The sequence below is a fragment of the Panthera leo genome, chromosome B4 (genome assembly GCF_018350215.1).
Source record: "Panthera leo isolate Ple1 chromosome B4, P.leo_Ple1_pat1.1, whole genome shotgun sequence".
Lineage (NCBI taxonomy): Eukaryota > Metazoa > Chordata > Mammalia > Carnivora > Felidae > Panthera > Panthera leo.
The window spans coordinates 117,335,808-117,360,934 of record NC_056685.1 but is presented as its reverse complement, the minus strand read 5'-3'; the positions used below and the strand labels follow the sequence as shown (position 1 = coordinate 117,360,934).

Below are 25,127 nucleotides of genomic sequence, written 5' to 3'. Positions count from 1 at the left end.
TGTATTGATATTATCATTCACTGAGCAGAGGATTAAATATTTTACATTTAAACTAATTTTTCACTGCACAGAACCAGCAATATAAACATAGAAATTAAAAGTAGAATCCACAGAGTGGGAAACTGGCTCTAAGACATCTTCAAAGAGTTAAGTTACAGTACTGAATAAAGCAATAAAGCAGTCACTAGTAGGAGATAGTAGCTATATATATATATATATACAGACACCCAAGGTAAGATAATTACTATGGTCGTCCATTAAATTTGGCTCCTCATTTTCATATGATTAGAGTACAAACAGAAAGCGTTGGTTTATATTTTGCGTATTTGTTGAGGAAAAGTATATCCACTCAAATAGCCAAATCTTTCCTCTGGTCTATACTCAAGAAAAAATACACTACTCACAGCTTAACTATATAAAAGACACAGAGATTTTTTAGTGAACTGTGATGTTTATAGAGTCACATATCAACCCATCAAAACATAAGCAAGACAATTTTTAAAAAAATTCTGCAGCATGTTAAGAGTTCATATAGTTAGGGTCCTTCATAAAATCTAAATTTGAATTTTTTTTTTTTAACGTTTACTTATTTTTGAGACAGAGAGAGACAGAGCATGAACGGGGGAGGGTCACAGAGAGGGAGACACAGAATCTGAAACAGGCTCCAGGCTCTGAACCTTCAGCACAGAGCCCGACGTGGGGCTCGAACTCACGGACGGCGAAATCATGATCTGAGCCAAAGTCGGCCGCTTAACTGACTGAGCCACCCAGGCGCCCCTCATAAAATCTAAATTTGAATTAAATACACAGGCAGAACTGAAATAAATAAATAAATAAAACCATAAAATCACAGACCTCCTAGATCCTCAAAGTACATAAAATTCAACCTCTTAGTCATAGCAGGAGTCCTTAAAATATGGTCATCCAGAATCTATTTGAATATAGCAAGGAACAAGAAGCTTACTATTTTATATAATGAAACTTTATAAATAGTTAAAAATGTATTTCTTGATTAAATCAAATCCTAAATTCCAAATGTGCTTTATATTCTGTGGACCTGTATGGCAACTCTTTAGGAAAAGGCTAAAGAAAACCATAAATCTTCCTCTCAGATAACCTGGGTTCAAGTAGGGTCTCAGCCAAGTTTTGCAGGTCTTGGGTAAATTACACTCTCCAAGCCTCAGTGTGCTCAACTACAAAATAGAAAACACTCTTGTTTTGCAGTCAAGGTTGTTCTGAGGATTAAATAGTTTCTGCGCAGAGCCAGGGACATAATAGCCATCACCGCTATTCTCACATGACTCATTCTTCATTGCTTATGCACCCATCTGACCATCTTTGACATGTATATATTTTTTAAAAAACCCGTAAGTAGCTACACTGACTTCTTTAAATGGTTTCCCCTCTATCTCTCTGAAAAAAGAGGTCTTTCTGATGTCTCTACATCTATTAAATCATGATGCCTTTAGAGTATCATTAAGAGAGTATCCATAATCCTGGATACCCAAACTATTAATCTGCTAAATTATATTTAAAATAAGTACTAATACATATTAGTATCAGCAGCACTTATTAAGCCCCTATGTTGCTCCAGATTCAAGCTACTTCTAAGAAAAAGAAATATATTGCCAAGAACCTCATTTAAAAAATCCCTATAAAGCAGCAATACTATTTTTTCTCACATTATTATTATGTAAGAATGTATATGCCTGTGGAGAAATATATGTTTCTAAATATAAAAAATACATCACTCTAGATCAGGGGCTGGCCAACTTTTTCTCGAAGGATCAAATAGTAAATGTTTTATGCTGTTGTACCACAAAAGCAGTATGAATAAGCACGGATGTGTTCCAATAAATTTTTATTTACACAAATAATGGCCAGCTATTGGGTCATGGTTTGTTGACACCTGCTATAAATGTTTGGGGAAAAAAAAAAAACCACCCATAAAAAAAAAAAAGAAGAGAAAAAACCATCCATAATCCTACCACCTACAGAAAAACTGGTTAACATTTAGTTTTGTTGTAAATAAGTCTTAGTTTTATTGTTTAAATATTTTTTTAATGTTTATTTTTGAGAGACAGAGTGCAAGCAGAGGAGGGGCAGAGAGAGGGGGAGACACAGAATCCAAAGCAGGCTCCAGTCTCTGAGCTGTCAGCACAGAGTCCAATATGGGGCTTGAACCCATGAACCATGAGATCATAACCTGAGCCAAAGTCAGACACTTAACCAATTGAGCCACCCGGGCACCCCTGTTTAAATACTTTTCTGTGTTAATGTACGTTTGTTTGAATTCAGTAAAGTATAAACAGAAAACCTGGGATCATACTTTATTAAGATGAAGTTGGTGTTGTCACTAATATTTTATCACACGATTTTAACAGCTGGATAATACATGAATGTATTAGTATATCAATTTACCTAAATAATCTAATGTTGGACATTTAGGTTATTTCCAACTTCCAAGTACCCTAACTATTATCATTTTTAAAAACTGCTAATTTCTGAAAGAATTTGTATTTCACTGCTGTTCATGCTTTAAAGGTTCTCAGTTGAAAAATGCTAAATGACCATCTGTCTTCCTTTTTTTGTGAACTGCCCATTAATCTACCTTGTTTATTTTCTATTGGGCTATTAAGATTTTTTTAAATCCTATTTTGCAATTGATTTTCCTATAATAAAGACATTAATGCTCTCATAGGTATAAATATTTCCCCATTTTCCTTTCAATTTTGTTAACTTTTTCAAATCTTGCTTTTTGCCAGATTTTAAGTTTTATGTACTTAAATTTATCAAATTTGTTCCCCTGACTTATAACTTTGTTCTTATACATAGAATAGCCTTACCTTCACAGAGATAAGAATGTACATTCATATTTTATTATAGTTTTATAATCTCCAATACCTATATATACACATATAGATATATTAGACACCGTATATACATTATACACTGTATACTCTATATATGTGTACCTGTACACACATACATAAATATATACAATATCCCTTCAACTCCATCCCCCTGCTCTTCTTAATTTCCAGAGTCTCATTTCAAGCACTAATTAACTGTCACTGGAGCTACTACCCACTTCCATTCAGTCAACAGAGCTGAAGGAGAGCAAAAGTTCACATACAAGTAAGTGAGTGGAACAAAGCCAGGCAACCTCGGAAATTAAATTGCCATTAAAAAGAAAAACCAAAGAACAAAACTGAAAACAAGAGGGAGCTCTGTAAAGCTAGAAAAGATACCCTGAACCCCATCCCTGTGTAGAAGTTCAGGGAAACTAACTTTGCAGATAAATCCCATACAAAGTTATTATGAGAACAAAGAGAATAAAAAGAAAGGCATTCTCAAGAAATGACCAAAAAGAAAATAATATGATACAAGACATTTAAAAAAAACAATATAAATCAGAATTCGAAAACAGAAATGAGATGTTAGAACTTGGGAAAGAATTAGAAATTTTTAAAGTCTCTTCAAAATGAAGGCTAATTTAAAAGGAATACAAGAATGATTAAACACAATAGATAACACCTTAAAGACAGACAAAAAGGAAAGAATTTTTGAAAATTAAAAATAAGGAAAAAGTTAAAATGATTTGAAAGTAATAAATCTCTGAAGAAGATCTAACAAAGAAAAGACAAACATAAGGAAAATAACAAATTACTAAAAGCTATATAATTCAAGAAAACTTTCCTGAAAGATCTGAAACAACATATTAAATGAGCACACCATGTCCCTATGAATAGCAATACAGAACGATCAATACCAAGACATAATCTAATAAAATTACTGGACTTTATTCATTTTTTTGAATGCTTATTTATTTTTGAAAGAGAGAGCGAGTGGGGAAAGGGCAGAGAAAGAGGGGGACAGAGGATAGGGAGGTGGCTCAGTGCTGGCAACAGACAGCAGCCCAAAGCAGGGCTCGAACCCACAGACCATGAGATCATGACCTGAGCTGGAGTCAGATGTTTAACCGACTGAGCCACCTAGGTGCCCTGTAAAATTTCTGGACTTTAAAGAAAAAAAAAAAATCCCTTGGAAATCTAGGGAGAAAGAACAAGTGACTTATAAGGAAAAAAATACTTAAATTATCATGAGACATTTGAGACCAAAATTGATGGGAGTAACACACTCGAGTTCCTCAAGGAAGAAAAATGTGAGCCTGCTGCTGAGTTACACTGAAAGAGAATTTGTTATCTCAGAAAAAGTCAAAAACAGAAAACACATATTTATGGAAATAATATTAATAAATATAGATAGGGTGCTTGTGATTGTAAAATTTTGGAAAATATCTAAAATATGGGAAAGTTTAGATAAACCATGGTGTTTGAACATGGAATGTTATGGAGCCATTAAAAAATTATGGTTATGAAGACTAGTAAAATGAGAATACTTGGGATGGAACACTACCGAGAAAAAGGCAGGCAACAAGACTGGACCAACAGAATGATTCTAACTATGGAAGGAAGATAGATATACATAGTAACACTGCAAGAAAACATTCTTCCCATTAAGGAAAATTTGGAAGAGAAATATAGAAGGAAAAAATAGTCTTTAAAAGTATATTAAAGATATGGATCAGAAGTTTATTTTATGCCAACACGACAATTATAAAACTGCTCAAAGAACACACTATATATAGACTAGACAAATATATACAAATACTAAGAAAATACTTCAAGGACATATTATCATGCAAACTTTGTATATCAATGCTCTTATAGAACATCAAGGAGACCACCTGATAGATATAAAGCTCTGTGGTCAAACTCTGAGTGGTGAAATTCAGGTATAAATATAAGCAAACAAGTTAACCAAATTAAAATTAAACTCATTCTTGACAAAAATAATTGTTATTTTTAAGTGTAATTAATAATTACTTACATTTACCAGACTCTATTCAAACAGGCTTACTAAAACTTAAAAGATCTATACCTAAAATATCAAAAATCACACTGAATAAAATTTAACATATACTAAAATACATTATATTTAAAACCTCATGAAAAGCCTGCTGCATTTAAAGATCATTTTTGGGATGGGCACTTGGGTGTTGTATGTAAGCAATGAATCATGGGAATCTACTCTGGAAACCAAGAGCACACTGTGTATACTGTATGTTAGCTAACTTGACAATAAATTATACTTAAGAAAAAAAAAAGGATCATTATTGATTCCTTAGATTCCTATTGAAATCTTCGAAAAGGACTGCAGCTTGGGAAAGGCAACACAGGTCAACCTATTTGAGAGCCTGTGCTGCTGAACCTGCCAAAGAGCAACATGCATCTGTAACCTGGGAGGTCTGTCAGCCCCGGCAGTTCCGCAGAGGCAGCAAGGCTCTTTTTCCCCTGTGAAAAGACACTGTGATCCGCACAAAACTAATAGCTTCAATTCAGCTCAGACACTTCAAAGTTAAGACCTAAATATAGGCAATCTCATTTCTGATACAAAATTCAGTATAATGCAGATTCATGGACACTCCACGGTTGTCACTTTTGCTAAGAAACCAATTTGATAATTTTTAAAGATTTCAAATTCTTGATTGTTCAGAGAAACAAAAATTTTACATTTTAATCATCAGATGTCCCCTATCAACTATTTTTCTCAATAATCTAGACCCTGCCTAGAGTAAAACTGATCAACACAGAAATTGGGCTGGGTAACAGTATATGAGTTGAATTATATCAATTTTCTGACAGACTTAACATTTTTATGAACACTGTTTAAATTTAAGAGGTGAATATTTAATATATTTGAAATCTTAAATGAATTCTAATAAAAAAAAAACTTTTAAATGAATGCTCAAGTAGCGAGTCTACGCGTCTAGTCACCAACAGATAAAGTATGCCATAATGAAATCATTTGTAGGAGAAAAAAAAATCACTCCAAAGATTTCAATTATGATGCCTGTATAAGGGAAACATAAGTATGCAGAATCATGAAAATTTAACTTTCTTCACTAAGAAAACTGGAACTGCATAGTTACAAACACAGGGACCAACCGGTATTGTCTAGCCCATGCACTTGGCTTTAAAGGTATTTAGGAAAATGAAATAATACAGTATACAAAAAATATATAAACATTCGCTCCAGGGAAAGGGGAAAAAATTAATTACTCCAGTTCAATTTCTTCACTTTCTTTAAAGCTTTCCTTTTTCTAAGTCAGTCTAAAACACAAAACATGATTACTGAGGGCAAGTTACAACTGGCAAATTAGCAGGTGTTTTGAGGGAATACATTAAACCTAAAGATATTCACACCAGTTTGGGAAAGTAAATCACAAAAGCTATTTTAATGATTTAATATGATTATTCATTAAAAGCTCACACTGAAGTTCACTGATCTTCACCCAAACATTAGGAGCTATGCTAAACACATTCACCATCTCATTTAGCCCTTAAAACAAACAAACAAACAAATAACACAACTCTACTGAAAGTATATTCTCATTTTCACTGGATAAAGAAAAGGAGGCTTGAGAATTAAGTAACTTGCCGGAGTTCACACAGCTGGCTCTCCAAATAAATGTGGGACCTGAGAGACAGAACTATACCAAAAGATCTTACAGAGTTGTTGACCTGTGCTAGCAGGAGGCAGCAGGTATGTGAAAATCTCAGGTGACCTTGCACAAGAGATAAGCCTAGAGCATTACGGTTTTCCTCAACTAGAAGATAATTTAAATTCAGTTTTGCTCTGCAACTAATCAATGAAAATCCTTTGAAAATCAACAATACAGCGACCTGTCACCTAGAATTTTAAAGTATCTGTAAAGTGACAAGAGAATACTGCAAAGTTTCCAAAAGCTTTGGGTTCTCAAATCTTTAAATATTCAGCTGTTCCTGAGCTAGAAAGAGATTCCAAGGAAAACAGTGCTACCACTCTTGAAGAGTAGATCTTCAAAATACTAAGTTAAAAGTCTTATAATCTGAAAGTCCTCATTTATAAAATGAGAATAACATACATCTCACAAATGAGTAGCAAAAATTAAATGAGAAAATGGAATATAAAGCAATAACCACAGTGCCTGAGACACAATAAACGGTAGTAAGGTGATAACCTCTGCCTGGAATGCTCTCCAAACCCTCTGACCACCGACACTCACTGGAGAGCTACAGGATAGTCTTTGCCACACGTAATGCTGATGTAATTACATATCTGTATGGAAAGTTAAACCCTATATCTCACACCATACACAAAAATTAATTTGAAATGGGTGATAATAGACACAAATGGGGAAAGTAAAACAATAAAGCTTTACCTAAAAGAAAACAAAGGACACTATTTTAAGACCTTGGGGCAAGCAAGATTTTTTTTCAAGAGGACACAAAAAGCAGTATCCATAAAGAAAAAGTGATGTACTAGAGTACATTTCATTAAATTTAAGAACTTCTGCTCATTTAAAAAAAAAATTTTTTTTAAAGCTCATTTATTTATTTTGAGAGAGAGAGTGGGAAAGTGAGTGCACACAAGCAAGGGAGGGAGGGAGGGGGGGAGAGGGGGAGAGAGAGGGGGAGAGAGAGAGAGAGAGAGAGAGAGAGAGAGAATATCCCAAGCAGGGTCCACACTGTCAGCACGAAGCCTGATGTGGGGCTCGCACCCACAAACTGTGAGATCATGACCTGAGTCGAAATCAAGAGTTGGATGCACCCCCTGTATTCATTTTTTACAAAGGCATTAGAGTTAAAAGGCCAGCTGTAAGCTAAAAGAAGATATATGCAACATGCATATCCATAAAATTGCTCCATCCAGAACATACAATTAAACTATAAATCTATCAGAAAAAACACAAGTAACAAAATACAAAAAGGAGGAACACTCTTGAACAGTGACTACACAAAAAAAGGCATATGAAAATACACTCAACTTATTCAACACAGAGAAATGAAAATGAAAACACAGTAAGATACCACCACACAACCATCAAAATTGTTACAATTAGTAAGACACAATAGTTGGTACTAGCAAAACTGTGGAGCAACTGAATCTCACAAACAGTGCTGGCAGAAGCGTACAATGGCACAAGGATTTCAGAAAATCCTTTGGCATTTTTTAATATAGTAAAACATGATGCCTACATTAAGACTTAAGTCCATTTATGAGTATTTACTCAAGAGAAATGAAAACATATGTCCAAAAGAAGACACATACAATAATATTCACAGCAGCTTTATTGTAATAGCTAAAAACTAAAAACAACTCACATGTCCATCAACAAACTGTGGCATATCCATGTAATGGAAAACCACAAAGCAGTAAAACAGTATAAACTACTATTCCATCCAACAAAGCAAACATAGTGAAGACTAAAAGAAACCAGACACATTCAATTCTTTTAAGAAATATGAGGTAGCACCTGGGAAAGGTTAAGCGGGAGTCCTCTGATGTGCCAGAAATGTTCTATACCTTGAACCTGGTAGTTACGCAGGTATATGTACATATAAAAATTCATCAAGCTGTATGCTTAAGATGTATGTACTTACTATGTAAGTTATATTTCAATTTTAGACATTTAAATAATTTACACATAATAAAGACAAGAGCAATAACTAAATCTAATGTTTTCAGGACTATTCCTTCATATCTGGTTTTAATAAAAAAACAAAAAAACCCCTCTCTAGTAAGATACAATACAAACTGAAATGTAAGAATATACATGGTAGGTATCTGACCTTTCATGTTACTAAAAAGTCAACTCAGAATTTATAAAGCTAAACATGTCATGCTTCTAATATATCAGAAATCGGGGGGAAAAAAAGGAGAGAAAGAAGAAAAATTAATTCCCTTAAGAAGCAAGACATTGGAACACTATGATGCTTTTCACAATAGTTCCAATGTCTATGGGCTTAGGTTTTTGTCTCCCTCATCAAAATATAAATAACCAAAAAGAATCACAAAAACAAAATATTACTTCCTGCTTTTATGCTAATATTAATGCATTTTTCTGTGGCAAATCTCTCATCCACATCCATAAAAGGCAGAAAGTGAAATTGCCTCCAAAGGCTTTCTCTCAGTTCAAGGTTTCTAGGATTCTGACATTCAACTAATCAATAACTCTGATTAGCAACTTAAATGCCTTCCAAAATAAAAGCCAAATCTTTGGTCTGGCATTCAAAGTTCCACATCAACATTATTCTATATTTACCTTTCCAATATCTTCTCACATTGGCCCTAAGAAGAACCTACGTGCTTTCCTTAACCCTTGTTTTTGTTCGTGTGATTTCCTTCATATAAAATATTCTTCTCCCAAAGTTCTAGATTAGCCTATTAAAATCTTTGTTACCTATAAATCCACTCACATATTTATTGAGGATCTTTTCCACATGAAGTACAAAGTTGGATAATGGTTGAGGACAAAGGAATGAGACACGGTTCCAACTGTAACATGGGAATGTACAGAGCTAACCCTACTATAAATTAGAATCAACTAATTAGCAGTCAATTCATAGTGTAGTAAAAACAAAACAAAATAAAAATCATTTAAGCATTAGACCCAGCTAAAAATCCTCTCTCCTTCAATTTTCCCTATTTTATTCCCAGATAATTTTCTCTCACTGTTTTGAATCACCATAAGATTGTTTTATAGGAATCACCTATAATATCATCTATAGGTTTATCTCTTTTATTCTCGCAATACAGAAGAAACTTGAGAAAAGACTTCTTTTCTGTATTTTAATATCCATTAAATTTTCTTTAAACACTAAATATACAGTGAATACTGATTTCCAAAACTGCTTTTTAAAAGTGAAGAGCTCCCATATTTTATCTAATAATAGGGCCAAAGTGATTACAATAAAAACTAAGGATTAAAAGAGATTGCACTTCACTAGAAATTTCTGTCCAGAATTTCACGGAAGGTTGGCCAAGAATTAGATTTTTTGAGTAACTAAATTTATTTGGTTAACTATCGAACACTTAACACAAAAAACAAAGCTCAATTTACCCTGTGCCTAAACACACTCAATTATCCATGCCCACCAAACAGTATTTATGAATAGAAATATCTGTCTTGTAGTTGGTACAGTTGGAAATAAGCAATGCTTCTATAATTGTGATGTCATAGAAAGATTAATATCCATGTTTCAGATTTCACCTGCCAACAACTGTTTGTGTTTTGTTATATATAGTCATATTCTAGGATCATGTGGCTATTCAGTGGCATAACTCAACACACATAAGCAATATAATCTAGTATGAATTACCTTATTCTAACATTTTTAAACAAGACCATTAAAAATAGCTAGCTGTAAATTTTTCAAGCAAACTAAATACAAATTTAAAATATTTAATTTTAAAAACTTAAAATTGAGAGGACCTGGGTGGCTCAGTCAGTTGAGAGTCCGACTTTGGCTCAGGTCACGATCTCACGGTTCATGAGTTCGAGCCCCTGCATTGGGTTCACTGCTGTCAGCACAGAGTCAGCTTCGGATCCTGTGTCACCCTCTCTCTCTGCCCCTCCCCTGCTCATGCTCTCTCTCTTTCAAAAATAAATAAAACATGGAAAAAAAAATTTTTTAACTTAAAATTCATTGTCTTATGTAACTCTGTCTTATCAACTCTGTTTTGAATAAACCCATACTGTACCTGGTTACTACCATGGCCAAAAGGAGTACTAGATAAATTAGTGGTTACACTGTGCAAAATAATTTCACCACTGAGAGATCCAGAAGCAATGTAACAATCATTCCAATTATATGTAACACAAGTTACTTCATCTTTATGATCCTGAAAAAAAGAAAGGAAAGTTAAGTACACTGCCACATAACCGTCATACCTCACATCTTCATGTTCATGTAAATTTCATTTCTTTTTTAAATAAAACAGTATGTATTTGTGAATCTAATATTTGCTTTAACATTTTCCTCAAATAACCTAAACAAATTACTCAAATGAGTAGGAAACTATCTGATCAACATCAAGTCTTCTCAAGGAAAAGAGACTTAGTTTTTATAACTGTAATAATGATCATGCACTCCAAAACAAGAGACAAAAGGGAAGGTAATTTTCTAGATAGCATTATGTCTCCCTTCCACTGACAAGTAACATTTACAGCAAGTTGACTATTGTGGGAGAGTCCCTGGCCTTGAGAGAATCACTGTTCAATGAAGAAGAGGGGACATTTAAATTAACATGAAAATGGCAGAAGGAATGCTAAATGAGTAGTAGACGCAAAGTGTCCTAGGAAAGAGAAAAAGGCATCACTGGACCTGAGTTGACAGAGGAAGCTTTGTGGAAGACATAAAGCTTGAGGTCAGCCTTAAAGAAAATAATAAACCAAAAGCAGGGAAAGGGGAAAGAAACCAGACATGCAAAATGCAAGACAGCCAAAACAAAAGCCCAAGCCAGAAGGAGCAAGGCATGGTTGACAGACAATAGCAGCTGTTTCCATTTGCTGAATACCTACTAATGCTGGGAACTTTATGGATTATTATTAATCCTTAGAAGAATCTTAGGAGGCAAGGTCACTTTTCTTATTTTATGGATGAGTTAACTACATGAGGCACAGGAAGTTTACGAAATCTGTGCAAGCTCACATAACTACTAAGTGGCAGACCCAGGATTCAATTCCAGGTCAAACCCCGAAGCCTATTTTCTTCTTGGGATATTAGGCTGTCTCCAAAATCCAAAGGGGAATCCACTTTGAGGAAATAAAAGTGGTTTTAAACAAACTGAGTTCACAAACACTATATTTTCCAAAGTCAAATTAGAGATATCTAGTAGGCACAGAGAAAAGTGGTAAGAGTTAAGAGTATAGTTTTTAAGAGTTTGCTATTTATATTAATAATATAAACAAAATAACTTTTGTATCTAATAATTAGCTTAATGTAACATCAAGAATAGTAGCTAAAATATTCCACTTATAATCCAATTTTTTCAAATGGTCCCTCAAGCATGTCTGGAGATACTTTCACATGTCACTCCTTTCCTAAATCAAAGAAAAAATTGCTATCCCAAGGGGAAAAAAAATGCCTGATAAGAAGAAAAAGGAGAGTGGACATTTAATGCATTGTTCCCACTTGGAAAATTAAGAACATGGGGTCCAATACAATTTCTACGACTTTATAGAGAGGCAGGGGTCTTCCTTATTTTAACTGTGGAAAATAAGTCATTCTGTAAATCTTCAACAAGCACCTACCAAGTGCTAAAAATTGTGTTACCAGGGAGAGCACCACAGAGAAGAGAGCCCAAGTGAAAGATTAGGTTTCCCACTATCACAATTAGTCAAATACTTGTTAACTGAATGAACAAAAAAAAAAAACAAAAAAAAAAACAAACAATGAAGTGCCCTAAGAGTTGCAAACAATGAGAAGAGCTAAAACTATCTGGAGTAATTGGGGAAAGTGAGGAAGGAAAAACAAGTAGAATTTTTCATGCAGTAGGAGTTAGAGGTGTAAGTGATGCTCCTAAAATGAGTGAGAATATGTGACAAAAACTGGCCACAGACTTCTAATCTCTTCTCAATTCTGTAAAACATTCTCTGCTCATAGTATGTATACCCCCTCTAAATAGCTTTAATTCAACTATTTCATAATTTAAAAGATTAAACAATGGATAATAATCTGAGTTTGCATCTCATCTTTGTCATACTAGTTGTTTGGCACTGAAGAAGTTCTTTAACTTCTCTCAGCCTGAGCTCCTCCAAAGGTACACAGGAACAGCAAGCACTACCTATCTGCAGAATTCTTGAGACACACAGAATAAACGTATATTATGCACAGTGGCTGGCATATCAAAGAACTTAATAAAAGTTAACTATTCTTATTTTGGCAACTTTTGAATTTTCCTTAATTCTCTTCAAAGTTTAGCTAATACCTAAAATAAACTTCCACAGGTAACATTTTAAACAGCAATTACAGGATTATATTTTTTTTTTTTTTTTCAACGTTTTTTATTTTATTTTTGGGACAGAGAGAGACAGAGCATGAACGGGGGAGGGGCAGAGAGAGAGGGAGACACAGAATCGGAAACAGGCTCCAGGCTCCGAGCCATCAGCCCAGAGCCTGACGCGGGGCTCGAACTCACGGACCGCGAGATCGTGACCTGGCTGAAGTCGGACGCTTAACCGACTGCGCCACCCAGGCGCCCCTACAGGATTATATTTTAATTACTCTAAGAGAAAATCATTCTCTATATACAACTTCCCTAGTAAGAATTAAGTCAGTGACATCGGACATGAACAAATAATAACGACATCCAGCATTTGCTTCAAAATAATCTGAGGTTGAGATTATATAATAATCTGATTAGAGAGAAGATAAGGGAACAGATAAAATAATACTGGCCATGAGTTCATCATCATCAAAGTCTGATAATGAATGTGTGTGCGTGTGCATGTGTGTGTATACACATCAATGTTCAGAACTTTTCATATTAAAAGTTTTTTAAAAACATATAAAAATTAAAAATAACTTTAAAGATGTTTCCAAATATTAAAAGTACACAACAGTGAAAAGTAGAATCCCAAAAAAAGCATAACCCAGAAGCTTTCATGTGGTTATTTTTATTCTGTGAAACTGCAAAAAGCTAACCATTTAAAGAAATGTTAATTATCCATAGTAAATTATTTTAGAAAAAATACCATTACCAAGATGAAAACACAAACAAAAATAACACAAACAGCAGCAATCATATACAGTAGAGAACTAAGAAGCTGAATCCCAACTCTGATTAGTAGACCGATTACTGCCATCCCAAAACCACTCTCATTTTTTTCAGAGACTTAAAAAAAGATCTCTAATGACAACAACTCATACTTTAGAAAAAATGAAGGAAGTGGTTTACTCAAAAAAGAGTAGACTAAGTGAAAACTAAGGGGAAAGTTTTAAACACCAATAATATGCATTGGTGACATATGGAGATAAAAATAGACCAAAAAATTTTTTCTGACTAATAGCATCTTTATTTTCCCTAACAAATCTCACTTCAATTCTGAAGCATCTTATTTTTATCATCAGAGCTCAAAATTAAAAGTTTGGTAATTACTTTAAACATTGTAAGATGTTCTAAAAAACAAGTTGCTTACCTTAAGAGACCGATGAACTCTTTTTGATTTTAAATCCCAAATATTAACAGTGTTATTTAGGCCTCCACTTACCAAATACATAGATGTGGAATTTAAACTGACACATGTCTGCTTTTGCTATTAAAGAAAAAAGAAAGTTACCTTAATTTAACAGGGCCCAGAGCTGACTTCCAATTCCCAACCAACACTTAGTAAGCACTATGTAAACATTTGTTGAATTAAATGTGATAAACAAGCTAAGACTTCTCCTAAAGATTCAGTTCTCATCATCTTCCACATGCATCCAACAGCTTGTAAGGAATTCAAAAGGACTTCAAGGAAATCAGAATCATGTTCTCTTCCATAGAACACAGGAAACAGAGGAAGCTTAGGAAACATCAGCAGGTCCTGGCTTCCTATCAGGAATTACTTGCCCTTAATATTTCCCCCCAGTAAAATCTACTCTTGCACTTCCACAGAGTATATTGAGTTAGGATTCACCCACAGCTCATAAAACACTAAACCTAGAAGAAACTTTAAAGAATGTCTAGACCCCTCATTTTACAGATGGGGAATATAAAGAGGTTAAGATACGTGCTCAAAGCCTCACAACAAAGTCTCCCCCTAAGGAGCCCAAGTCTCAAACATCAGGTCATGAGAACCTGACTCTACACTCTTCCTTAGGTCTGTAAAGACACCATCCACTAAGTTTCTCAAGATAAAAGTCCAGAATTAACTTTGACTCCTTTACTCCTTCCCCGTCATCTACAGAAAGTTCTTTAAACTCCAACACTAACATAAACCCCATAGGGCCCCCCTCTTTATCTACCGCAGCCACCAGCACACTAATCCCAACTCCACAGAACAGCAGCAGCCTCTTAACTGGCACCTCACTTCCAACCCTACTCCTCTACCTTCTATGCTCCACAAGTAGGATGACCTTTAAAAACTGCAAATCAGATCACAACGCTCATATTCAAAAATCTTTAATGGCTTCCACTCAGCCCTAAAATAAATTTCAAACGTATTAACCTGGCTTTCAAAGCCCCATTCCTCTGACCCCTTCCTACCTCATCTCACCATTTTCCTCAACACCCACTAATTCTCTAGCCACACTCACCTTCTTCTATTACTTAAACATAACAGTCCTGTTTTGGCTTCAAGGCTTCTACACAACTATTCTTACCTAGAAAGCTAAGTTCCCCCAAACCTTGGCTGAATGACTCCTTCTGGTCAATAGACAGCAACTTTCAATGCCACCTCTACAGGAGACCTCCCTTGGCCTCCTAATGTAACCTGCTATCTCAATTTCTTATTTTAGTTCTCTGTGTAACAACTTATCACTATCTGGGTATCATTCCGTAGTCTATTGTCTATCTCCCCCCAGAATGTCAGTTTCATGATCACTAAGCCCATTTCCATGCCCAATAAATATTTATGGCATAAGTAGGTAAAAATACAGAAGTTATCAAGTTTCTCACTATGAGTATCTACGAGCATCATCTATCTGGTAGTGCCATCAGTAACTATGCTACCAATAAAATACAATGTTGCATGTTATTTTTCCTATTTAACCTTCAGATACATGATGCAGTAACATTAATTGCTCTCACCTCTAGTTGTATGCCTTGGGGAAAAAAATAGAGAAATGAATTCCAAGGGGGACCTTTTATTACTCAGCTAAAAGTTAAAAGGCAAGCTATGTAGGTCTAGGCAAAGTCATCTCACCTTTCTAAGCCTATGTTTCTTCACCTAAGAAGTGAGAAATGAGGACAAGATCTATCATTCTCACCTTAAGAGTCCATGCATCTGGAAAAACACCCCATGCTCAAAAGAGCATTTCTTTCCTTTTTATTTTAATTCCAGTATAATTAACACAGTGTTATATTAGTTCCAGGTGTATAGTATAGTAATTGAACAGTGCTATCCACTACTTAGTGCTCATCACAATTAAGTGTACTTTTTTTTTTTTTTTTTTAACATTTTTTTTTATTTATTTTTGGGACAGAGAGAGACAGAGCATGAACGGGGGAGGGGCAGAGAGAGAGGGAGACACAGAATCGGAAACAGGCTCCAGGCTCCGAGCCATCAGCCCAGAGCCTGACGCGGGGCTCGAACTCACGGACCGCGAGATCGTGACCTGGCTGAAGTCGGACGCTTAACCGACTGCGCCACCCAGGCGCCCCCAATTAAGTGTACTTTTAATCCCCTTCAAGAGCACTGGATTCTTAAAAGGGTACAGATACCCACCTTTCCCCTCCCTCAAGGTTTCTTCCAGCTCTGAAATTTCTGACTGAGAGTCAAAATTACTAACACATATAAAAATATCAGGAGCACATTATATCAGTGTTTCAGTACAGTTGCTATAATTCCCTTATGGACACCGTTCTAGGAACTGACTTTGGTCTAAACAGACTAGTAAGATTTAGAATCTCGTTATCACCACTAATCAGGACAGTTTGCTAAGAGCTTTCCGAATAACTGTTAAAGAAAATAGATAAGAGTGGTGTCCATCAAAGATCAATATATTACAACTTTAATCATCAAAAACAAGTCAAATTACTAAGGACTCGGAACAAAACCTATGTTTTTAACTGACTTACCCTGATGATAGAAGATCTTTTTTTATGCTGATATATTATTAATGTAGCTAATGAACTTAAATAATTAATGAAAACTGTGTGCTTATCAGGAATCCTGTACCTTAAGACATAAGCAATGGGTGAAGTTTTTAAAATCTAAAATAAGAGCTGTTCAAATGTCTAGGTTATACAGTAGCCTATCGTATTCATTATAATACTATTAATAGCAAATTGCCTATTCCGATGAGATAAAATACAAAATCAAAGAAAATAAATATAAACTTAAAGTTCTGCTCTAAAAATTGTGTTAAAGTAAGTAGGACAGAATCTTATTTTCCCAAGTAGTAATGGTCTAATATCTCAAATGGCACGTGAGTAATAGGACTTGGGTCCTACAAAGCAAAGGTTATCAGCACACTAATATGTTACAAGAAATTACTAATAAACACTAAGGAACCACTGTTTGCAAAATATTCCTATAAGCAAATTAAATTAAAGCAGGTTCAAATTATAAGAAATAACCTCACCTTTCATCCACCTGTATTCTGATGTCATTTCTTAACTGTAGGAAAGAGAACTAACTATAGCAACTGACATGGAATATTCACAAAATCCTTACAACTGTGTTACATTTGTGAATATCATCTGTTATTTTCATACTTTAACAATAACAACAACTACAACAACACAGTTCCCAAACTGTTCTGAGGCATAATGCACAGAAGGAGCACAATATATACTGTGGTGGAAGAGGAATCTGAAATTGTTTTGATGTTGACATCCAATTCAACAAATGCTTGTTGACACCTTTGACAGTATCTAAAGATCCAAATATGACTAAGATGTTCTGCCTGCTCTTGAAGAACACAGTTTCCTTTTATCAACCAGGGATGCTCTCTGCCTCAATTTTACTTAACTGAGTTTGAATAGGCAGTGTGTCTCAAATTTCATGTCTACCCTAGCAGACATTCTCTGCCCCAGCCTCCAACATCTGTGGGCTGGAATTGATGCTTGGGTCAATCCCAAAAAAAGAATGGGTAGAAACCTAAAGTCCTTTTTAAATTAGATGAGCTCATATTCCATTGTTCTCCTTTATTTTTTCTAAGTGGACTACCTCACCTATTCCAGTGTATAAAATTATGACAATTCATAATGCTTTGTGGCTTGCTATGAAAATTTTGAAACTTAAATTAAGAACAAGCTACCACCTACTTGCACCTTTTTACTTAAACTTTTTTTTTTTTTTTTAAATAGCTTTCAGGAAGTGTGTGTGACTAACAATGAAGACACCATCATTATCCTGAATCAGAGGGATTAATCTATAAAACAAGAAACAATATGCAATGAGAACTTCACTTAAATGCACTGGGACCAATGCTCAGTTTGACAAAGCCATTCTGTTCTAGGAGAGCTTGGGGAGACTCAGGCAGGCCCCTCAGTACCATAGGGACAGAAGCTATAGAAGCTACCTTCACATAGCGGTCATTAGCTGATGATCCTGAGCTCAACGTCAGTAAAGGACAGGGATACATCATTAGGACTCTTATGACCAAATCCACCTGGTAACCTAGCCAGAGGTGAGGCTTAAAAAAGGCAGCAATACCAAGGAATCTCCCACAGAGAGATGGAGAAAGCAAGTGACTAGTTGAAAAAAACCTAAGTCCTTGATTGCTCCCCTTGGATCCACTATTATTTTACCTAAAGATGTTTCAGTACCTATCTCCTCTTCAAGTGTTATTGTATTATTTTGAGCTTAGGTTAAGAATAGTACTTTTCAACACATTTATATTTAGTTGCAAGCACCATAAGAAGCAGTTACCACCCAAATAGAATTAAGATTTTTAATAGAAGGTTAAAAAAAACAAAAACAAAAACACTTACCCCTTCACCAAGCTCTAAAAGTGGAACAGGTTTACATTTGCAACTTGAAACAACAATTTTGTCGCCACTGGAAGAGGCTGTCACTAGAAAGTTATCTAAATGAAGAGTTATGGAGCATCAAACAATCCGTGAGCATCTCTATCACTAGACTATTACTGCAAGAATTATTATGATAAAAGCAAGTGCACTAACCTAAGACAAGCAAGTGAATATAGCTTACACACCAGCTTTCAAAAATGGCTCAGGTTACTAATCACTACGACTAATTCTCTTTACTACTACCGCAGGGAAGAGCCATCCTCTCTGGCTTTGCTATTACTTGAAAGCTATTTTACCCAAGTGAAATACTACTCCATTTTCAAAGAATAGGCCAGAAGGTCTAATTTTATCCTTCAAGAATGAGATCATGATAAAAGCAACATCAGCAAATATCAATCAGCCTTTTCATCTATACACACCATTCAAGATAGTTATTTATTATTAACACAGTGCTTGGTACCAATTTAGTCTAGGAAGTAAACATCCACATTAGTCTCCTATTTGTCCACTAAAAATATAAAGCCTGATATATTCTTAGAACTGGAATTTTTATGATAGAATGTTTCAATCTTAAATATATTAACAATAAATATAACAGTAAGTACAGAAAATATAAATAAATGTGGTTAAATAGCAACTATTTATTCCATGGAAGAGTTAAATTTTTAAATAACTAAACAATGTAAAATTAAATTTTAAATAAATTTAACTTAATTTAAAATTATATTACCGTATTTTACAGAAATTATAAGCAAAACAGTAAACACAAAACAATGCAAATTAAGTATTTTTAAATTAAAATGATTAAATGCGATATACTCAAGAACAAGAGTCTAATTTTGAGAGTCATAACAAGTTAAAATATCAGAAGTTTAAATCTATGCTTTTTAACAAGCAAAGCCTTACCTGCATTATTTTTGGATGGCTTGCATAACATTTATTATTTCATGAATAGACCATGGATTATGATTTTATTATGATACGTGATTCCAAAAAATATCATTCCTACCTAAATATTACAGCACTGAGAAAAACAAATCATTTCCCTTTCCTTGGCTTCATCCTCTACTTACTGCTACTTTTTCTCCTTAGAATACAGAAAAGGACTGAACAAAGATAATACGAAAAGGTAACATACTTACTCCTTTAATTTCTCTTGTAGCTTTTGAAGTCATGAGAAAGTGAGGGACATTACCTAAGAGGGCCAAAAAACCAATTTCCCTGGCACCTCACCCTTAATCCTGTTCTTGGAATCCATGCTAAGTGGACCCCAAGTAGCTGAGCCTGGGAAGTACCTGTTCTTTAGTCACTAACCTCCAGGGACAAGATCAAAGCCTCATTAGAAGTAAGACCATCGCGTCAGGCTCTGTGCTGACTGCTCAGAGCCTGGAGCCTGTTTCAGATTCTGTGTCTTCCTCTCTCTCTGACCCTCCCCCATTCATGCTCTGTCTCTTTCTGTCTCAAAAATAAATAAACGTTAAAAAAAAAAAAAAAAAAAAAAAGAAGTAAGACCGTATACAAAAGTTTCCTGTACATATCTACTTGTACAAGAAAACTATATAGAAATAAGACCAGGTTCCAAAAATCATCCCACACTACCTCACGATCACATCAGTTTTGTTGAGAACATTAAGTGGTTTATCAGCAGATGCTAACTAATAAAACTCCTTGGAATAAAAATAAACCCAAAATATTAAAACTTATCAAGAATTGCTACTTTTCTCTTAAACGGTAAATAATAGGGAAATTAAGCTCCACACATAATAAAAACCTAATAATAGAAGCAGCCTCACATATTTGTCACTCTCTTTAAAACATTCCTTCCTGCCCCCCCCCCCAAATTACACATCTGGAGAGTCCTTCAAAAATGTACTCCCTTGGCCATGAGTTTGATTAATAGAGCACCAAAGTAATTTATGTTCCTACTTTAATACAAAATCAAGGAATGATAAAGAGGTAAATTTAATTTAATAAAAAAAATTCATCATTTTTGTTACATATTTGCAAGAATAATTCGGTTGGGCATGAAAACTTGTTTTTGTTCACAAATCAGCCATATTTTAAAGTTCTGATATTTTTACTTTTATCAGGAAACAGAACATTAATACTTTGGTATTGATAAGATCAGACACACATTAAAACTTTATTCGTTAAGAAATAGTCTATATGTAAGAGCTACACAAAAGAATGATAATTTCTAGCATACCAAGTTTACAGAACATGTTCATAGTACTTTGTTTAGAGCAGTGGTTCTTCTGAGGGCTACCGGAATCTGGTGGGTAAAGGCCAGGAAGGCTTCTAAACATCCTACAATGCACACAACAGCCCCCCAAACAGAGAATTATCTAGCCCCCAATGTCAAAAGTGCAAGGTTGAAATATTCTGATTTCTAAACTTCATTTCCTCGTGCATTTTATCCACATTTAGGAGCTTACTAAGACAAGGAGAGAGAAAATCAGAAACATAGAAAAACTGAGGAAAATTCAATGTAGACAATTTCTTTGAGAAATCAAGCTATTTTCATCATAGACAAGAAGAGAAATATAAGAGCATATCAGTAAGATGAGGATGTTGGAGAATTTTAATTTTTATTTTAAATTTAATTTTGCTTCTGTCTTTGAGTTGTCTTTAATTTGCAGACCAGATCCATAAATACCCAAATGTAGATGCAAAAACTCATTCCAAACCTTTCAGAAGTTTTCCCACCATTACCTACCTTATTCCATCTGGGTTCAATAACAAACTGTTGATAAGAAAACTAATTCTATGGCCTGGATCCAGTAGCATATATATGTATATACATTCATATGATGATATACTGTTAAACTACTATTTCGCTGTATCCATCTAGCTTTCATAGCTATGCAAAATATATTATTGGTCACATGCAAAAGGTTTCACTGATACTGGTTTTTTTAGCCTAACAAAAAGTGTTTTGTTTTTTTTTAAAGGATACTATTGCTGCTCCAACACACTGAGCTGATTCCATGTGGTGATGTGTGTGGGTTGAATTTGTCCACCAATGTCATAGATGGAGCATCCCATATTTTAACATCATCTCCAGATGAGGCAAATCTGAGGTTTTCCTGCATGACTGCACCTACAAATAGTTTTAAAACACTATACTTAAAAAACAGTTAAGGATAGGTCAAAAAAAAAAGTTAAAATGAAGGATCTACTCTACACCCAGTGGCTCCACTGTCCACTTCTGTTCCAGAGTGGGTGCTCACCACCAGGTAGCTGGAACGATACTTCTAAAATCATATTCTCTCGGTTGACCCTTCCAATGGTTCTCCACAGCAATTATAATGATCTCCAACCTCCTTGACATGCCTTATAGGACCTGGCCCTGGTGTAACACCCCTACTTCTCTTCCCCAGGGCTACCAAACTCCCTGGCCTTCTTTCTTGCCTCAGTCCTTCCATTTGCTGCCCCCTCCACTTGGAACGCTCTTTCCCCAGATTTCCCAGGGTCATCTCCTTCACCTCACTCTAGTCTCAGCTCAAATGTCTCCTCAGAAAGGCCTTCCTGGCCACCATGGCTGAAGCAGCCCCACACCAGTTGCCCATTATGCAGTTTCATGTTTTTCATGACATTTTCTATTTGCAACTCTTGTTCTCACAATAATGTTGGCGTCTCCTGACTTGAACAAAGATCCTGAAAATGGATTTTGTCTTGTTTACTATCAGTCTTGAAATGTTCCTGGCACACCATGTGTACTCAATAAATAACTGCTGGATAGAACTTCCTAAATTGAGGTGCCTGGATGGCTCAATCAGTTAAGCACCCTACTCTTGATTTCGGCTCAGGTCATAATCTCATAGTCTTGACACTGGATCCCAAGGCGGGCTCTGTGCTGGGCATGGAACCTGCTTAAGACTGTCTCACTCCAGGGGCGCCTGGGTGGCCCAGTTGGTTAAGCATCAGACTTCGGCTCAGGTCATGATCTCGCAGTTTGTGACTCTGAGTCCCGCATCGGGCTCTGTGCTGACAGCTCAGAGCCTGGAGCCTGCTTGGATCCTGTGTCTCCCTCTCTCTGCACCTCCCCCACTCACACTCTGTCTCTCTCAAAAATAAGTAAACATTAGAAAACATTTAAGTCTGTTTAAAGACTAGGTTTATCAAAGATTCTCGCTCCCTTTCTGCCCCTCCCCTGTGCATACATGTGTACACTTTTTGTCTCTCTTTCTCAAAAAAAAAAACAAAAAAAAAACCTCCCTAAATCTTTTTAAAATGTGTAATAAAATGTAGCATTCCTGCCATTTCAAAACCCAGAGACTTCAGTTTTTCCAAATAACTCCAGAATTAGCAAATACAGCCAAAAGAGATGCCTGTCACTAAGTCCCTAAACCAATACTTGGTCTACAATGCCCCCACTCATATTATTTATTCACAGTATGTAATTCAAATACATAATTCTGACAAAGTGATCTCACAAACCAAGGCAGTCTAAAAGACAAAAGGCAAGGGAGCTGCTTTAGGCAGATACTTTAAGAACAAGTAGTAATGCATAATGAGTCAGAAAAAAATCCTCAAAAATACATGCATGGAAGAACAGGGAAAGGAAGGGGGCCTAGAGATATACCCTCTACACCTTCCTGGTGTGGACGGTGTAAGAGTACAGCACTGTATTAGTGATATCACAGACAGGGTCCCAAGTCTCCAACAAAGCATCCCATCTATGTCCAGTATACCCTATTTCAAAGGCTAAGTTAAAGGTATAATAAATTACAGGGCCCTTTGATTCTCAAGAGAAAAAAAAAATGTGTTTATAAAAAGACTAAAACTTTAGTTAACTAGAAAAGTCACTTATGCGGTTCATTATGCTTCATTCATCGGATAAATACAGCGTTACTAAAATTAAAATCCTTTAGTCATCTGTTGAAATGTAGACATGCAGTGTTTGGATTTGGCACCTTGACATGTGGTAACATGTTGGTTCCCTACTCAAGGTACAATTAAGTGCTGGAAAGGCAATCTCTTAAACCCAGCAAACACAACTGGAAAATGCCTTTACTATAAGCTTACACTGTTCCTGTTGAGCAGTGTGATGTAGTGTGGAAAGATCACTCAAGCCAGGGTTCAGAAAAAGTGGGTTCAAAGGATCTGTCCCAAAGCTACGTGACAGTGACTCTGGCAGAGTCACTTAATGTCTGTTTCCTTCTCTTCAAGTGCAGCGGGGAAGCGGACCATCTGCCCACCCACCTCAAGTCTGCTGAGAACTGAGCACTTTTAAGGGAGAGGCATTTACATCAGCCTCCCAAAGAGGGTCCCATCAAAGCGAGCTGTCAAGACACAAGGCGGTAATTCAGGGAGAGCGGCTACATGGAAAAAAAAATCCACTACAACAAATAAAAGTTCTTCAACTTTCATTCACCCAAAGTGCATTCTACTTGCAGGAGAACTTGCTCAACTGGGGTTACCTTATAAAATGCATTCGAGTCGTACTGGAGAGGTTTACAAAAGCGGGGAGACGGCCGGTGGAGAAGCGGCAAACTTTTCGGGGGCAACACACCCCTCAGAGCCGCCACCAACCTACCCCAGCAGACCGGGTCACCTCTCGGGTCGAGCCGGAGACGGTCGCGGACGGAGGTGCGCGACCCCGGCCCGCGGCTCCCAGGCACTTCCGCGCCAAACCCGCTGCCGCGCCCCTGCCCGACAACTGTCCGAAGCACCGGACCGGCCCGGGCGCGCGCAGCCCGGGGTCCTCCGACCCGCCCGCGGGGTGGCAGGAGGGCGGGCGGGGTTCGGGAGTGTGCAGGGACGCGGCGGGGAGACACCCGCTGACCCCGGGCCCTACGGAACCTCACCTCTCAGCTGCGGTACACCGGGGGCCACGGCGCGGCCCGCTCCGGCGCTGGGCTTCCGGCTCCCGCCCGGACTGTTAAACTTCGGCGGCCGGAAGTCCCGCCCTCAAGTGGCGTCATGAGGAGAGGCTCTGCCAGAAGGGTGGCTAGGGTTGGCGGGGCAGGGCCTGGGGCGGTGCTGGGCCACCTCTCCGGGTAGCTACCCCCAGGGGCAGGGCGGGAGCTGCGGGTGTGGGCGGCTCCCTCCACACCCCAGCAACGATGGCGCTCTGCACCTTTGTGGTTCGTTTGTTCGCTGGCTGCCCGTTGTGTGCCAGGCACTAGGCTAGACTCGGTGCGCGGTGATGAGTTTAGCCTGGAAGTCATGGGTACGGTGAACACTTCTTCCTGGCCGCGTGGAGCTTACAGTTCGCCGTAGGAGGCGGACCTTAATACATAATCACATACCTAAAAGTGAAACTGTGACAGTTGCTTCAAAGGAAAGCTAGCAGATGAACCAAAGATGTACTAAAGGGAAATGAACATGGATATGGGTTTTGGAAAGGCTTCCTTGAAGAGGAACCCATGAAGAGCAGATAATACCCCATGCAATTTACAAACCAGAAGGCATGCTCAGAAAAGCTAAGAAATAACCAAAAGTCTAAGTGTCTGAGCTATCAGACTTCAAAACCCATGATCTTTCTTCCTAATCATTGATCTTGCTTCTTAATCCCGCTGCAGGGTCATGAAATCAAACATCTGGTTGGGAATTCTTTTGAAAGGGATGTTTCTCAGCATGGAAAAAAGAGGGTCTGAACTGAGTTTTCAATA

At 36.6% G+C, this 25,127-nt stretch overlaps 1 protein-coding gene across 4 annotated transcripts in view; it reads right to left on the bottom strand.

Annotated features, from left to right (window-relative positions):
• Positions 1 to 24,516, bottom strand: part of NEDD1 (NEDD1 gamma-tubulin ring complex targeting factor) — a 47,478-nt gene extending 22,962 nt beyond the window's left edge. For 2 of the 4 annotated variants that reach the window (XM_042947444.1, XM_042947446.1), the window contains exons 1-5: positions 24,321 to 24,516; positions 21,467 to 21,610; positions 18,472 to 18,566; positions 14,030 to 14,146; positions 10,591 to 10,731 (exon numbers count right to left, since the gene is read on the bottom strand). In XM_042947444.1, the coding sequence (XP_042803378.1) occupies positions 10,591 to 10,731; positions 14,030 to 14,146; positions 18,472 to 18,566; positions 21,467 to 21,602 (489 nt within the window). In that variant the 5' untranslated portion in view covers positions 21,603 to 21,610; positions 24,321 to 24,516. Of the gene's footprint in view, positions 1 to 10,590; positions 10,732 to 14,029; positions 14,147 to 17,117; positions 17,153 to 18,471; positions 18,567 to 21,466; positions 21,611 to 23,933; positions 24,130 to 24,320 lie in introns of those variants that run through there. The other 2 variants (XM_042947445.1, XM_042947447.1) reach the window with 2 other exon arrangements.
• Between the last annotated feature and the right edge of the window lie 611 nt (positions 24,517 to 25,127).